At 40.2% G+C, this 17,644-nt stretch overlaps 1 protein-coding gene across 1 annotated transcript in view; it reads left to right on the top strand.

Annotated features, from left to right (window-relative positions):
- rheb (Ras homolog, mTORC1 binding) overlaps positions 1-17,644 on the top strand; it is a 105,922-nt gene that overhangs the window by 71,136 nt on the left and 17,142 nt on the right. Inside the window, exons 3-4 of the mRNA XM_078536876.1 lie at positions 10,462-10,529; positions 16,972-17,054. Coding sequence (XP_078393002.1) covers positions 10,462-10,529; positions 16,972-17,054 — 151 coding nt within the window. The remainder of the gene's footprint in view (positions 1-10,461; positions 10,530-16,971; positions 17,055-17,644) is intronic.

Below are 17,644 nucleotides of genomic sequence, written 5' to 3'. Positions count from 1 at the left end.
TTACTATTCCTGGAAAAAACATCCTTTTACAAGAAAAGGTAGCTACGCAGTTTTGAAGAAGCTGGAAACCTCTTGACCCTAATAGACTGTGTACAAAAGGATGCACAAGTTAGTTTATGGCTCTGGGGAAAAAAAAATGCCTGGAAAAATTGTTTAAAAGTTGGTTTTGGTTTTGCTTTGAGAAGAGAAAGAACCAACTGCTTGTGAAAGGAAGATAACAGATTTTTGCAGTCCAGAAGTGAATATAAGCTGCTCCTAAGTTGCTATGTGCTGGAATGGAGTATCTGCAAGTGTTCCTTGAGTCCACCTGAAAAGCAGTGTAAGAGTCATCGACTGTTTTGCAGAGCAGCGCTGAGACCCCAACCATATAACCTGGATACCATTTCAAGGACTCGCCCATCTTTCCTTTCCCTTGAACCATTGACTTTTAAGCTTGGGCAGAGTTTCTCTATTTTTTTTGTGTGTTTTCCTTAGGTTATTTTTGGAATATTTGGAAAGTCAAAATGCAATCCATCAGAGTCAGCATGGTTTTATGAAGAGTAAATCGTGTTTGACTAATTTGCTAGAGTTCTTTGAAGGTGCGAAAAGCAAAGTGGATGATGGGTATTCTGTAGATGTAGTATATCTGGACTTCCAGAAGGCCTTTGATAATGTACCGCACAAAAGATTAATACACAAGATAAGATCACACTGAGTTAGGGGTAATATATTAGCTTGGATCGAGGATTGGCTAACCAACAGAAAGCAGAGTCAGGATAAATGGGTCTTTTTCTGGATGGCAAGCTGTAATTAGTGGGGTGCCACAGGGTTCGGTCCTTGGGCCCCAACTATTTACAATCTATATTAATGACTTGGATTCAGGGATAGAAGGTACTATAGCTAAATTTGCAGATGACACCAAAATAGGTGGGAAAGTAAGTTGTAATGAAGAAATAAGAAATTTAGAAATGGATATGGACAGGTGAGGTGAATGGGCCAAAGTGTGGCAAACGAAATTTAACGTGGAAAAGTGTGAGGTTATCCACTTTGGTCTGAAGAATAAAAAGGCAACTCATTATTTAAATGGAGAGAAACTTCAGAACACTTCAGTGCAGAGGGATCTGGGTGTACTCGTGCATGAATCGCTGAAAGCTAGTATGCAGGTACAGCAGGTAATAAGGAAGGCAAATGGAATTTTGGCATTTATTGCTAAAGGAATCGAGTATAAAAATAGGGAAGTGTTGTTGCAACTGTACAAGGCGTTGGTGAGACAGCACCTGGAGTACTGTGCACAGTTTTGGTCCCCTTACTTGAGGAAGGATGTAGTTGCATTGGAGGCGGTTCAGAGGAGGTTCACTAGATTGATTCCAGAGATGCAGGGCTTGTCTTATGAGGAAAGATTGAGCAGTTTAGGCCTCTACTCGCTAGAGTTTAGAAGGATGAGAGGAGATCTAATTGAGGTATATAAGATGCTAAAGGGGATAGACAAACTAGACATGGAGCAGATGTTTCCCCTTGTGGGGCATTCTAGAACGAGAGGCCATAGTTTTAGGCTAAGGGGTGGTAGATTTAAATCAGAGTTGAGGAGGAATTACTTTTCTCAAAAGGTCGTGAATCTGTGGAATTCACTAGCTCAGAGTGCAGTGGATGCCGGGATGCTGAATAAATTTAAGGAGGAGATAGGCAGATTTTTAATTAGTAACGGGTTGAAAGGTTATGGGGAGAGCGCGGGAAATTGGAGGTGATGCCGAAATGAGATCAGCCATGATTGTATTGAACGGCGGGGCAGGCTCGAGGGGCTGAATTGCCTACGCCTACTCCTCCTAGTTCTTATGTTCTTGTCTTGTTCGGAACTAAAGATAGTTTAAGTTATATTTGTCAGTGTTAGGAATGAGTTTTAGCTTTAAGTTTAAGTTTCATTTGTGTTTTTGTATTGGTGTGTTAAGAAATGGAGGAACTTGGGTTTTGGTTTCACTTTTAAAACAAAAAAAATCTGCATTCTAATAAGGTTTTATGACTCTTGAAGGGAGGTTAAAGTAAACACAAGGTAGAAAAGAACTGGGCTGTTGCCTAGCAACAGGGGTCCAGAGAGCGGGACCCACAGACAGAGAAAACAGAAAAGTAGTTTCAGTTCAGTTGGAACTGCAGTGCTGGAGGGAACTGCAGGAAGCAGGTTCCAAATAAAGACAAGAAAAGTCCCAAAATGAGGGAGTGGAACAGGAGAAAGGTCACAGGAAGATTGTGAAATCAAAGGAGAAGAACAGGAATCTTATCAAGACCCTGCTCAGTGGAATTGAAAGTAAGGAGCAGAGAGGAAGGCTCCAACCTTAAAGGGAGAAAGCTGTATGGCTCAGACTTAAAGCCAGAAGATTCAAGAGTGCCAAAGATTGGTAACTGCTTACTGTGGCCATGTGAAGCAGTGGTGTTCTGTTGGCACAGCTGAGTATCTGAGACAGAGTGCGTGAAAGGCAAAGCTTGAATGCACGTGGCCATCCAGGGGAGAGGAACATCGAAAGGAGAGTTTGAAACCCTGGAAGTGGATTCTTGTGGAATGTGTCAGAGAGTAAATGACATAGGAGAAGATTCCAAGCGAGTTCTTCAAGAGTGGAGATTGGAAACCCTCGTGTGAAAGATGGAGTTCAGTGAGGTCAGTTGGCTCACGTTGTGACAAGCGTCTGAGGGGAGTTGACTAGGGATTCTAGCATCTGTTTAGGGTGGCATTTGTCACTTGGTTTCAGAGTGTGGCGTGCCTGCCCACAGGTTGCCTATTGGTTTACATGAACTGTGTACTTACTGTGAACGTGAGAGTAAAAGATAGCTTTTGTAACTTGTGTTATTCTTATGAATCTGTATATAACTGCAAAAGTATAGTTGTGGGTGAAGGATTATTGTAATATAGTTGATCTTTTCTTCTTTAATGTTTTATTCTTTTGTTGCATGTTCATCAGCTGACTCTTGTGATTCTGTTCAGTAGCCTCCCTCCATGTTTCTAAACAAAAATAAAAGTTAGGATCTAAAAGCCAGGTTCCATCCTGGGTTCTGACTTGTCCAGTAGTAACATCAGCTGGGATCATAATCTCGAAAGACTAATTAGTGTACTTTCATATTCCATACTGTATGTTCATAAGCTTTGCCTTTGTTTGATAATAAATATAATAATAAATTAGTTTTGTTTATTGAAAGAAGCCTGGTTAAAGTCTTTTTTATTCTGGGTAACAGTAACGAAGGTAAATGATTGGCCATTTTTGTTGGTAAATCAAACTTTTAAACTGATGGTTCCACCTTGGAATAGTGGGGCTAGATCAACTGCGTACACCTCCCATCCCGGGCCTAACCCAAGCATAATAGAAATTGCATAAAAACCAAATGGTGTAAAAATCAAAAACGTAAATACCCTTTGTTTTCTGATCAGGTGAACTTGGAGGCTTTTAAAATGTTGATGACTCCCCAAGAGCAGTATTATGATTCAGATTTCCTTCAATTCTTTTATTTTTGCAGCAGAAAACTTTCAAAAGGGAATTTTGAAATATAGTGAATGTGATGTAGAACGTCAAGCTAAAAATTGTCGATTGCTTACTATGCAGTTGGAGCTGAGGTGCTATTTTTAGCACTGACAGGTTGCAGAATCAACTCGTGCGTAGCACATTGTGCTATCCTTGTCTTTGGGTCAGTTGCTGATGCTGTTGGAATCGTAATGAGGTAGAAAGGCACTTTCACATTGATGTTTTTCTTTCCTTGGAGTTCTTCAGTGCTTACGCAGCATTTATCAATAGATGTTCATGCATAGTTGCTTCCTAACAAAGGATGTTTTGACGTTGTGTTAGTATTTGTGTGGTGAGCAAGATTTGTTACACACCAAGAAACACTTACAATGGGAAACAACGTTGAACAGGAAGTATATTTATGTTTTGTATTCTTTAAGACTTTTCCATTCTTATGTGAATTCATTAATTTTATACTGGAGGAATGCAGTTAGCTGAAAACATGCGTATTCTTCCTCCATCAGCAATCCACAGTATGAATAACCTGGCATTATAGCAGTTGACAGTCGCATCACAGGCACATGAAAATATTGGTTTGATTCTGACTTTGTTTCGTCAAGTAAATGCAGGCAGCCACATCCATAGCTCTGTTGAAAGGGTCATGAGGACTCGAAACGTCAACTTTGCTCTTCTCCGCCGATGCTGCCAGACCTGCTGAGTTTTTCCAGGTATTTCTGTTTTTGTTTTGGATTTCCAGCATCCGCAGTTTTTTGTTTTGATTTTTTTACATCCGTAGCCCAGTTGTGCATGTAATTTGTTCTTCTCAGAAGAACATAAAAGTCCAATGAGTATTAAAGCACCTATTGCAAATTTTTGTCATGATGACTTCCATGTTGTCTTATTTTTTTCTAGTGAGCGTTGAAGCTTTCAGAAACAGATGTGTAGTTATTTATTTCAACTAACAGTTAATGATTAGCAATCCTACTGCTTTCAAATAGTTTGGAGGATTTATTTGTTTGTCTTTTAACTAGGTTTTCTAGAGTATTTGGCTCTGGTTTCTTAATGAATGCTATATCATGTGAAGACACAACAGGAATACCCTTCCATCAATTGTAGATTTGCAATTAAGATTGAAAATCTCAAGAACTTTGTAGAAATAGAATTTGAATAGCTAACATTTGATCTGAGAAAATGAAATGATGCTGTTCTTGAAGAGAAAGGTGATTCAGGACATGATCAACAATGTTGCAATAATTATGAATTACACAGACCTATTTTAATTTTCCCTTCAATTTCTCTGTTCTGTAAAAGCATTTGACCACCTAAAACATTGCACAGCAATTGCATTTGTCCTTGTTGCATCAGATTCAACTATATAACAATCACTAATCCATGTGTCCGCCTGGTTCCAGGTGAGCCAACAACTTTTTGTGAACTGATAAATGTCAAATAGTCTATATCTGTCAGAGATAGGACTGTCCCAGATGAAGGAATGGATCTATTTTTTGTAAGGCTCAAGGAGTATGCTGGAGATGTGCATTTTGTGACAGAAATTTCTTTCTTTTTTGTAATCTCCATTTGGTTTCCATCAAAACTAAAGACCCTGTGGGTTTCCGCTTCACAAGGTACTTCTATGTCTTTTGGGCATGGCCTCAAGCTTCTGCATATAGTGCTTTGTTTGAGAATGTAGTTGAGGATCCAGGGTGTGCCTGACTTTTGTTAATGTATGTTATGCCATTTCTTGGGCTCCAGAGTGGGCCCCTGTAGGATTGTTCGAGAGTCACGGTATGCTGACTCTGGTTTAATGCCAGGATATTTGTGGCTCTTAAGTTGACAGTGTTGTCATGTACTGCTTAGGAGACTGCTGCCTTCTTTTGGAGTGGTTACTGTTCCATCATTATAGGGTGCTGGTAGGGCCTTGCTTTTGGATACAGATTTCCAAAGAAAGGCAAGGCTGGAGACCCAGAATATCTATTATGTCATTAGAAATTGTGTGCTCAAGTTATATCACTTGTAGATTAGGTATTAAGGGTAGCCTTAAAAATATTCAATGATCCTGCTGCCACTGCTCTTTGGGGAAGATAATTCTATAGAGTTGAGAGAGGAGATTTCTTGTCACCTTCATCTTAAATGGGAGACCCCTTACTTTTAAACTGCACCCTCTAGTCCTCTCTCTCCCACAAGGGGAAAACACCTGTTTAGCATCCACCCTGTCAAGTGTCCTCAGGATCTTTAATGTTTTAATGAGATTGCCCCTCATTCTTCTAAACTCCAGTGGATACAGGCCCAGCCTTTCCTCATAAGATAACCTTCATCCCAGGAATCAGTACAGTGAACCTATTTTGAACTACTTCGAATGCAGTTATCTCCTTTCTTAAATAAGGAGACCAAAACTGTATGCGGTACTCTAGATGTGGCCTCACCAACGCTCTGTACAACTGTAGCAAAACATACCCACTTTTATATTCCATTCCCCTTGTAATAAACTACAACATTGCGTTTGCCTCCCTGATCACTTGCTGTACCTGCATACTTTAAATTCATGTACCAGGACTTCCAAATCTCTCTCTACCTCAGGTTCTGCAATCTCTCCCCATTTAAATAATATGTTGCTTTTTTATTCTTCCTGTCAAAATGGACAAGTTTACATTTTCCCATATTATATTCCATTTGCCAAATTTTTGTGCACTCAATCTATCCACATGCAGACTCATGAGAAATGAATGCCTTGAAAACAATTTGAGTATTTGGAATGCATAGCATACTTTCAAGAGTATTCCCCAATATTTTTTTAAGAAAAGTTGAGACATAGATTTAGTGACTCCTTTCAAGGGACTCTTAACATTCCACATTTGGAAACTGCTTAAAACTGTCTTGGGATGTAATTATTTATATAAAATGCTTGGCCGGCACTCCTCCTTCTCCAGTTAGAGACTCCTGAATTTGCTTCCATGTTTGTCTAAAGCAATCTCTCCTGTCTAAACAACGCACAGACGATCTCCATTGGTTATTGCTGAGGCTGTGAGTCTGTGCCTAGAACTAAGATGGGCTGTTTCCATGGGAAGATTAATGACTCAAGAAATTAATTATGCAAACAACTTCATTGTTCTTTTGACTATAAATACATTTTAGTGGATACAAATGCATTTTCTTGCTTTTAAAATATTGGGGTAAATTTCCTCAGAGTTTCTCCTGTAATTTTGAAACTGCAACAGAGTTCCCTTTCATGCACGTAAAGGGTTCCCACTGAACTTCCACTGATGTGGCAATGGAGAGAAACGAAAAGGAAATTCGCTCCGAATTATCTGTAGTCCGAATGTGAATGCATTTTATTTAGAGAACCATTTCAGTTAAAATACTGTGTTAGGCCAACAGAATGAGTGCTGCAGGATTATAGTTATAGTAATCACAGCTGCATGTAGCAAGGTTTCTTCTAATCTCCCCACAATAGGTGCTTCACCCAGGTTGAATTGTTTTGAACTTTGAGCGGAAATGCATGATCATGGGTTTGATGGGCACTCAGTTTGAACAGGGAATTTGTCCCACTACCCATTCTCTGGCAACCTGTTTTATGGGGAGGGGGAGAGGATGCAAAAACAGTAAATGTCAGGGAAAAAAATAAAAGCAAAAAACTGCGAATGCTGGAAATCCAAAACAAAAATAAAAATACCTGGAAAAACTCAGCAGGTCTGGCAGCATCTGCGGAGAGGAACACAGTTAATGTTTCGAGTCCGTATGACTCTTCAATGGAACTAAGTAAAAATAGAAAAGAGGTGAAATATAAGCTGGTTTAAGGGAGGAGGGGGGGGGTGGGGGTGCGGGGGTAGAGCTGGATAGAGGACCAGTGATAGGTGGAGATGGACAAAAGGACAAAGAGGTGTTGAAGGTGGTGATATTATCTAAGGAATGTCAGGGAAAACCTGATTGTATCCTGGATTTTGGAATACTGCTTTCTGTGAAACTGAAGAGCAGCCGTGTCAATATATAACAGCTCTTCTGACAGGTTTTTTAAAAACTCTCTGCAAGTGGAGGTGACAGTAGATTAATCAGCTGAATGCATTGTAGACATAGTACTGAAAAGGTTAATGATTTATTTGAAACATGTTCAAATAACTATCATTCTTTTTGTGTGAAAGCGTTGATCTTTAATCATTACAGTAATACTACATGGTTATAATTCCGTACAATGATGAGAAGTACAAAGGGCACAAGATTAATCATATTCTGAAGATTATCACCCTGTCGAACCTGTAATAAACATTCAAACGACTGCCTGTCTTTCAGCTTGGAATGATGCACTTGAAACATTTTCTCCCATGAAATGGAAATGATATGCCAACCATTTTTTAGTTGATGTGAAAACGTTTAAGCTATTACAGGTGTAAAGTAAGTTTAGTGTATACAATAAGAGTATAGACTTCTGAGGAGAGCAGATAAAGGAAGCTAGGACAGTAGTTTGCTTGTAAAGACCATTTTATTCTTGATCGCTGAGAAGTAACTTTGAAAATTGTACATGGTCATATCATCACCAATGCTAATTTCAAATTCAATTTATAAACTTTACTTCATTAGAATTCTTTATTGCTAAAGGGTAGTTAGAATCTAATTGGGGGGACACATATATTTGCTGCTTTCGTCTTTAAATATCAGGAACCTTGCACACCATCAGGAACGCAGTATCATTTGCAGAAAGAAGCACCACACTTTTTTCCCCCAGAATCCTCTGAGATTCTCTCATGAATTCTTTGGACATGTGATGAGAAAATCTAATAGGTTGAGTGACAGTGAGGATGCCTCACTCCTCTTGTGTGGGTTAACAGTTTGGTTATTTTCTCACTGTCTTTGCATCTGGAATGTGCACCCTACATAAAATCCATGTATTCTCACTGTGTCCAGCTTCTTGAGAACCACATGAGGCTAAAATCTTGTTGAAATTCTGTGTAGCAATATCTTCTGTTTTCTATACCAACTTTAATGTAACAAAAATTCCAAGACATCTTACAGAAGTCTAATAGAAAACTATTGCCCAACCAAGGAAGGGAAAGTTTGGAAGAATGTCTAAAAGCTTAGCCGAAATTAAAGCTTTTGTAGAAGGTTTTCAAAGAAGTGGACAAAGTTAGTGAGGAAATGATAATAACCCTTATTAAGCACTACAATGTTGTATGCATTCATCACAAAGAGAAATATACATGTTCCTTTTTGATTACTCTGATGACCTTTAGAGCCTCAATGAACAAAAATGTACTGTAAGATTTGCTGATATTGAAATAGGTTTTGAGACACTTTATGACATAGAAACCACACATCAAAAAGTATGCATGCCTCAAATTGAACCAGATTCAGGGACATCTCCAAGGTAAGCACACGTTTACGGCAAACTTCTTCAGGGTCACTGCTGTTCCCTCCAATTCCTCTTTCCTCCTTCCCACACAGATTTTAGTTTGGTTGGCATTAGCTGGACAGTGCAATGCAGCATGTTGTCTGGTTCATTAATGCTGCCTACCTGTACAACACCGTTCACTAGCCTTTCCATCCGCTATCTAGGTGGTCCTTGTGATCTGTTGAAAATTAGCAAGGACCTTTAACACATTTAATATTGATGCCAGACTTTAACTGTAATACTTTCCTCACTTGTCATTATTCTAGTTTTCCGTGTTATTTCATTTCGCTCTTGAAACGTGAATGGCTCATAGCTGCCTCAGCAACAATCTTGCATGCTTCAAACCTTCATTTTAGAATTTAAATTTAGCTGCATCCCTTAATGCTAGAGTAATTTTCAGTTGCCTTGAGTCCAGGATCTCTTGGGTTCATTGGCACTCGTGGCTCTTACATCAGAAAGTGTATTCAAGCCACGCTTCAGAAACGTGAACATAATTTAGTGTAGTACTGAGGGAGTGCAGTGATCCAGGAGCTACTGTCTTTCAAATGAGACATTAAATCAGGTTGTCAGCTTTTTTTCTCAGATGAACATAAAGGATTTTGGGCCACTATTGGAAGAGGAGCAGGGGATTTCAGCTCGTGATCTGGTCTACATTTATCGCTTTGATATCTATAAAACAGATTATTTGATTATTTATCCCATTGGTGCATATGGGTACTTGTGTACAAATATGTGGAAATCTTTCATGATTATTTTTCCAATTATCTAATTGTCAATTTGATTCATTCTAGCCAGTTGGCTCAATGCTCTTTAGTTGTGAAATTTCCCTGTATATTGTGATTAATGATCAAAAGTACTTGAGTGGCTGTGAAATGTTTTGGGACTTACTGAGACCGTGAAATGTGCTGTATAAATGCGAGTTGTTTCTGATCATATTAGTCAGAGCTTGATGTACAATTTAGCGACTAGATAAGATTTTTAAATAGAGATTGCCAGAATACATGATGTGACTGCCGTAATCCCTTTTGAACTGGGTAGTTCAACTTTGAGCTGATAATTTTGACCATTAATCTCATATATTAGTTTTCATGTGCCAGACAGTGGAAAAGGTTTTGCAAAATGTGTGAAATGCTGAAATAGTTTGTTTCTTTTGTCTTTATTTTGAGCTAGAATTTACAAAATACCATGGGTTCAGTTACCAATTTTTCAGCTCAAAGCTTTTACTCAATGTTGACAGTGTTTCATGGTCATGTTCAATCTTGCTACTATAGACATAGAATCTTTTAGGGTTCTGTTCCAATTTGAAATTCTGAAGGTTTCTAAATTTAGCAGTCTGTGAATTGGAGTATTCTTAATGACTCCAATATTTTTTGTTTCCTAAACTTCTGACTGAAATTTCAAATATCAAGCTTCAATGCAATAATGCAATGAGACTTGGCATCTGAAAAATGTCACTCTGTCCTTCGATATTTTAAGTAAAGTGTGCATTTGAATACCTTGAAGCCAAATCTTTTAAGAAACTATTGGTGTTCTTTGAAATAGTGTATTATGTACTGATACCATTGTTTTCTAGGATATCATTAGAATTACCCCATTACTTTTTTTCTTGTCTGTTTTCAGCATTTACTAAATTGATCAACGTGAATGGGCAAGATTACCACCTGCAACTTGTGGACACAGCTGGACAGGTAAGGGTAATCCTTGTTAGAGAGCGGACTTAATGTTCTAGGTAAGCTGATGTATTCAATGCAGTGCAATGTCAGACTGCATTATGGTAGAGGATTGTATGGTTAATGATTTGTTATAGTCGTTTGCAAATTTAATTCACTGTTTTTGCCGTGCTCACCATTATGAGCAAAAGTCAAAATTGACATCAGAAAACAATGTTACAACAACTAAGTGGGTGATAATTATAATTATGTAGAAATCTGTTAGTATTACTTTTCCAAAGATCTGACTGTTAATTTGATTCATTGGAGCCAATTTAGGAGATAGACAACTTTACTGAATCTGAAGCATTCTAATAGTTCTTGTTCTCTTGTTCTCCTTCTTTCCCTCTCGTATCCGAAGAATGAATGGAGAAAATATTTTTTAAGTATCTGCATGTGGTATTCGGTTGTGGGATATGGGCGTCGCTGGCTAGGCCAGCACTAAAGGACATTAATGAACCAGATGGGTTTTTATCATTTTTAATTCCAGATTTTTTGTTGAATTCAAATTCCTGTGGTGGGATTTGAACCCGGGCTCCCAGAGCATTACCCTGGGTCTCTGGATTACCAGTCCAGTGACAATACCACTTTGCCACCACTTTCCCTGCAGTAGATACATTAAGACCTGAACCATCGTACATTCGGAGATAGGGGATTTGGGGAATATATTTTAAGATGTTCTCTTATTTATGATTCACTTCCACCCTTACTGTACGAACAGACCTTTTAGTTTATCCCATCAAGAATCACTGCTTTCTGCTGCTCTCCCAAGTAAGAGTTTGCTTTTGCTTTTTCTTCTCCAGATTTTCTCATTATTTAATTAATTCATTGCATTCACAACAGTGTGTCCTTTTTAACGTAGGAATCTTCAAGTTTGGTTTTCAATAACTGATGGAAGTCTTTTTGTACTTCTGTGTCAAAAATGCAACTCAGCCTGTTCTCCGCCGATGCTGCCAGACCTGCTGAGTTTTTCCAGGTATTTCTATTTTTGTTTTGGATTTCCAGCATCAGCAGTTTTTTGTTTTTATCTCTGTGATACTGGAGGTACCTGTTTACTTTGTCCACAAATCACCAGTAGGATTACTTTTTTACATTTTGAATTGTAATTGGCAAAGGTCTCTACATAGTAGAATTGTTTATATCTTTCAGTTCCCCACTTTTTTTTTCTTATGTTCGTTCACAGCATGTGGGCATTGCTGGTATTTATTGTCCATTCATAATTGCCCTTGAGAAGGTAGTGGCAAGCTGACTTATTGAACTATAGCAGTCCATGTCATGTAGCAATGCTGTTAGGGAGGGAGTTCCAGGATCTTGACTTAGTGACAGTGAAGGAATGGCAAATCTACGCAGAGTGTAGTGGGTGTCTGGAATTCGCTGTTCCAAGACAGGATGGTGTATGGCTTGGATGGGAATTTTCAGGTGGTTGTGTTTCCGTGCATCTGCTGCCCCTGTCCTTCTAGGTGGTAGAGATTGCGAGTTTGGAAAGTGCTGCCTACCTGGTGCCAAAGTTAAGGACATCTCTTCTGGGCTGGAGAGGAACTTGGAATGGGAGGGGAAGGATCCAGTTGTAGTGGTCCATGTAGGTACCAACAACATAGATAGGACTAAGGAAGAAGTTCTGTTGAGGGACTATGAGCATCTTAGGACTAAATTAAAAAGCAGAGCCACAAAAGTAATAATCTCTGGATTACTAACTGAGCCACGTGCAAATTGGCAGAGGGTAAATAAGATTAGACCAGTAAATGCGTGGCTCAAAGATTGGTGTGGGAAAAATGGGTTCCGATTCATGGGGCACTGGCACCGGTACTGGGGAAGAAGAGAGCTGTTCCGTTGGGGTGGCTTCATTTGAACCATGCTGGGACCAATGTCCTGGTGAATCGTAAAACTAGGTTTGGAGGCAGCGTTTTAAACTAATTTGGGGGTTGGGGGGAGAGTGTTCAATTGAAGGGAAATTTAGAAAATCAAAAATAGTCGGGAGAACCATGGAAAAGTTACAGCACAGAAGGAGGCCATTCGGCCCATCTTGTCCATGCCAGCCTGAGGACACCCAGGTGTCCTTTCTAATCCCACCTTCCTGCACCCGGCCCATAGCCCTGAAGCTTACTACACTTAAGGTGCAGATCCAGGTACTTCTTAAAAGAGTTTGGAGTTTCTGCTTCTACCACTAACTTGGGCAGCGAATTCCAGACACCCACTACCCTCTGCGTAAAAATGTTTTTCCTCATGTCCGCACTACACCTTCTGCCACTTATCTTGAATCTATGTCCCCTAGTTCTAGAGAGAGCAGAAGTGCAGGATAGTGAAAAGGTGAACGATAATGTGACAGGAAGGGACAGAAAATATAAGCAGAAGACTGCTGCAGAAATTAGAACCAGAATGAGTAATAATGGTTAAAAGTCAAAGCTTAAGGCTCTTTATCTGAATGCACGCACTATTTGTAACAAGATAGATGAGTTGACGGTATGAATAGAAATAAATGGGTGTGACTTGATAGCTATTACAGAGACGTGGGTGCAGGGTGACCAAGACTGGGAACTCAATATTCAAGGGTATTCAACATTTTGGAAAAATAGGCAAAAAGTAAAACAAGGTGGGGTAGCTTTGTTAATAAAGGAAGGTATCAGTGCAGTGGTCAGTAGTGTTATAGGTGCAATAGATCGTGATGTGGAATCAGTTTGGGTGGAAATAAGGAATAACAAGGGGAAAAAATCATGGGTGGAAATCGTCTCTAGGCTCCTGAAGAGTTGCCTCACTACGACAAAGTATAAATTGGGAAATAATGGAGGTGTGTAAGAAGGGAGCTACAATTGTCATGGGTGATTTTAATCTGCATATTGACTGGACAAATCAGATTGGCAGGGGTAACATGGAAGACAAATTTATGGAGTACATCAGGGATTGTTTTTTTTTAGAGCAATACGTTGCAGAACCTACCTAGGAACAGGCTGTTTTAGATCTAGTAATGCGTAATGAGGTGGGATTACTAAGAGATCTCGTAGTTAAGGATCCTCCTGGGGGTTAGCGATCACAGCATGGTAGAATTTCAAATTCAATTTGAGATCGAGCAACTCAGGTGTGTAGATGAGGGTAGTGCAGTTGATGTAGTTTATATGGATTTCAGCAAAGCCTTTGACAAGGTCCCACATGGGAGACTTATAAAGAAGGCAGATGCACATGGGATACAAAGTAATTTGATGAGGTGGATTCAAAATTGGCTTAGTTGTAGGAGGCAGAGGGTGATGACAGAAGGATACTTTAGTGACTGGAAGCCAGTGTCCAGTGGCGTACCACAGGGATCTGTGCTCGGTCCCCTATTATTTGTCAAAACGACATAGATGACAATGTGGGGGGCTGGATTAGTAAATTTGCAAGGGGAATGTGATAAAGGAGAACGCAAGCTCCCGTTAAGGAGGCACAACTGCATACCTGCCAGATCATCAATGAAAGCCTCTCATATGCTTTCTCCAGTTGGCATGGATAAAGGGGCCAAAGGGCATCCAGTCATTGCTCATGTGCAAGTTGAGCTTGATCAGTATGCCAGATCAGAGATTGCAAGAGTGAGTTTTGTAAGGTAGTGCATTTCATGAATGCATCCAAACCTCTTCCAACCTTTGTGGGACTGAGATGTCAAGTATCAGTGTTGGCATCTTGGTCATCTAGATCTGTGAGTTTGCGCCTCAGCTACAAGGCTGTATCAGTGACAAGCTAGTAGCACAGGCGCAGCTATAGGGCATGATGGTGGCTTTCTGTTATGAGCGGGAGCTTTACTATATTTGCCCAGTATTCATTAATCTGGTTCATCTATCAGTCCACAGGGAGAAAGAGCATTGAATAATGGAGCCCAAGTTCAATGCTGACTTCTTTATAGTAGTGATCCAGTGAAGGAGGAGAAGGGCCTGGTGCTGGCTAGTGCAGCTTCAAGAGGCGGCCTGCCTGAGGTCCACGGCCCAGGGGAGCCCCAGCAGGAACCAGAGGATGAGGAGATTAGACCCAACCCATGGAAGTGACTCGTGTGACAAAGGGTCTACCGAAGAAAACTTTCCTACCTGGAGATGAGCGAAAGCCAATGCTGCACCCGTCTGCATTTGTCAAGAGATGCGGTGGATCATATCTGCCATGTTCTGTGGGAGCATCTAGCACCCCTTGGTCTGGGAGGGACACCCCTACCAGTGGCCCTGCAGATCACCGCCACACAATTTTTTTTGCCTGCAGATCGTTCCAGGGATCCACAGGGTCCCTGTGCAGCACCTCACAGTCCTCCACACAAATGTATCAAGGAGGTGACAGTTGCCCTCTACAGTAAGGCTTATCATTGTGAAGTTCACACTCGATGAAGTTAGCCAAGCAGCTATCTCAGGCTTCCTGAGAGTGCAGGGCGCAATCGATGGCACTCGTGGCTTTGAATGCTCCAGGGCAGCAGCCCCTGATGTTCATCAACAGGAAGGGGTTCCACTCACTGAACGTTCAACTAGTGTGAGATCATCAAATGCACATAATGCGCATTTGTGCCAGGCACCCTGGGAGTTCCCATGACTCATATATCTTGAGTCACTCCCAAGTGCCTTATGTATTCAAAGGGCCTCAGCAATTACGGGCTGGCTGCTTGGGGATAAGGGATACCCGCTCAAACAATGGCTCGTGACACTCATGCATTGTCCTCACTGGCTCGGAGGAAAGATACAAAACGCAGGGCATAGCTCGACGTGATCCATCATCAAGCAGGCCATTGAACATAAGAACTAGGAGCAGGAATAGGCAATTCAGCCCCTCGAGCCTGCCCCCCCATTCATTACGATCATGGCTAATCTCATTTCGGCCTCAACTCCAATTTCCCGCCCTCTCCCCATAACCTTTCCACCCATTACTAATTAAATATCTGTCTGTCTCTCCTCCTTAAATTTATTCAGCGTCCCGGTATCCACTGACATCCTGAAGGTGTGCTTCTGATATCTGGACCACTTGGGTGGGGCTCTACAGTACTCTTCATAGAGGGCGTCCTGCATAGTCGTGGTCATCAGAAAAGTAATAAAAGGTGTCATTAACAGTGCTATCAAGAAGCACTTATACAGCAATAACCTGCTCACTCTCAGTTTTGGTTCTGCCAGGGTCACTTGGCTCCTGACCTCATAACAGCCTTGGTGAGTTGAGATTGACTGCCTTGACAGCAAGGCAGCATTTGACCAACTGTGGCATCAAGGAGCCCTAGCCAAGCTAAAACAATGGGAATCAGGGAAAACTCTTCACAGGTTGGAGTCATACCTGGTAAAAAAGGAAGATGGCTGTGGTTGCTGGAGGTCAATCATCTCAACCCTGAGACGTCACTGCAGGAATTCCTCAGGGTAGTGTCCTGGGTGCAACCATCTTCAATTGCTTCATCAATGACCTCCTGTCAGAAAGTCAGAAGTGGGGATGTTTGCAGATGATTACGTGTTCAGTACCATTCATGATTCCTCAAATACTAAAGCAGTCAATGTTTAGATGCAGCAAGACCTGGACCACGTTTAGATTTGGGCTAATAAGTGGTGAGCAAAATTCGTGCAAAGCAATGACCATCTCCAAGAGAGAATCTAATCATCTCTCCTTGACACGGCCGAAGATCAAAAATTATGCTTGTAAGTTGATGCTTGAGTGTCCTCAGAATTTCGGGAAAGTGTAATCTTGGAAGGAGAGATTGAAGTGGGCCATTGTTAAAGCCGTCCGAGTTTGAGCAACTTTTGGAGAGAATTCCAGGCAAGATCTTCGAAGGTGAAGATTGGAAACTCTTGTGAGAGACTAAGTTTCAGTGAGATTGGTTGACTCTTAGTGTGACTAATGTTTGGGTGGGTTGTTGAGAAATCCATGGAATCTGTTTTGGTTGCATTTGGCATTTATTTTGTGGTATGGTGTGTTCGACCACAGTTTGCTGTTAATGCACATGCACCTCATACTTACCTTGAATGTTAAATATAGGTATTGTAAATTGTTTTATCTTTCTGAACTTGTATAGTGAAGTTTATTTTTGTTTGTTCAAAACCTGTGGAATCTTGTGGCTTTATTCACCTGAGCAAGAGTCTTGAATATCAAACTTTGTTTAAAGTAGACAAAACATTATTGATTCCTGAGCAGATCTCCCCCACAACCCAGGGTCTGGCCAAGGATCGTAACAACATAAATATGTAGCTAGTGAGATTGACTTTAAATATGTTAAACACTCTAAAGGATACTATGAATTTAAACTCACAAAAGCAATGTCATTACTGGCAGCAAAGGCAGAATATTATGCAAAACATTGCGTTTGAGTTCTTGTGTAGAAATGCTTGCAAGCAAGTTTGCAAGTCATGATTTTAAATGTTGCCTAGGACACTCTACAACTGTTAGTAATGTAGTATAATGATGACTCATTACCCTGACATCCTACCGTGTGTGTCTTTTTAATCATTAGGATGAGTACTCTATTTTCCCTCAAACGTATTCCATAGACATTAATGGATACATTCTGGTGTATTCAGTTACTTCTAACAAAAGGTAAGGATTTTTATTTAATCTTGTTCGTTTTCAGTAAGGCAGCTGCATTGGCTTGTGATAGCATATTGCTGCTTCAGAAGGCAGCAATGAACCAATTTGCAAGCCATATTGATAATTGCATTGAAGTGGTGTTATTACTTGGAGTCTGTTATTCAGCAAATGTTAACCTATTGATGAAGAAATGTTTTTTGACAAAGAAATAAAAAATTAGTATTTTCAAAAACGCTGAACGTTATATAGAGCCGTATTGTGTTATTGCAGTAGTTTTATCCTCTTACAGCAGAAAGCTAGAATGCCTTTCAAGTCTGCTACTTCATATTTTTGAAATCCTCAAACTACTAGTGCTTTATGAAAGCAGCCTTTCATTGGCCTATATGTATGTGTTAATATAGAAATGATTTATAAGCAACTGCAAAAAAAATTAGGTTATAGTCTTGAACTTCCTTCCTGGCATTGTTGTCTCTATTTAATAGAGTTTTATTTTCAGTATAGAAGGATGATATGTAGTGGAGAAAATGGGCAGCTTCCCTCTACATTGCACACTTAATGTAAGAAGTTACAGCTCTTCATGGAATAAGCACATTGTAAAT

The sequence above is a fragment of the Cetorhinus maximus genome, chromosome 3, assembly GCF_964194155.1.
Source record: "Cetorhinus maximus chromosome 3, sCetMax3.hap1.1, whole genome shotgun sequence".
Classification (NCBI taxonomy): domain Eukaryota; kingdom Metazoa; phylum Chordata; class Chondrichthyes; order Lamniformes; family Cetorhinidae; genus Cetorhinus; species Cetorhinus maximus.
This window is presented reverse-complemented; position numbering and strand designations above follow the sequence as displayed.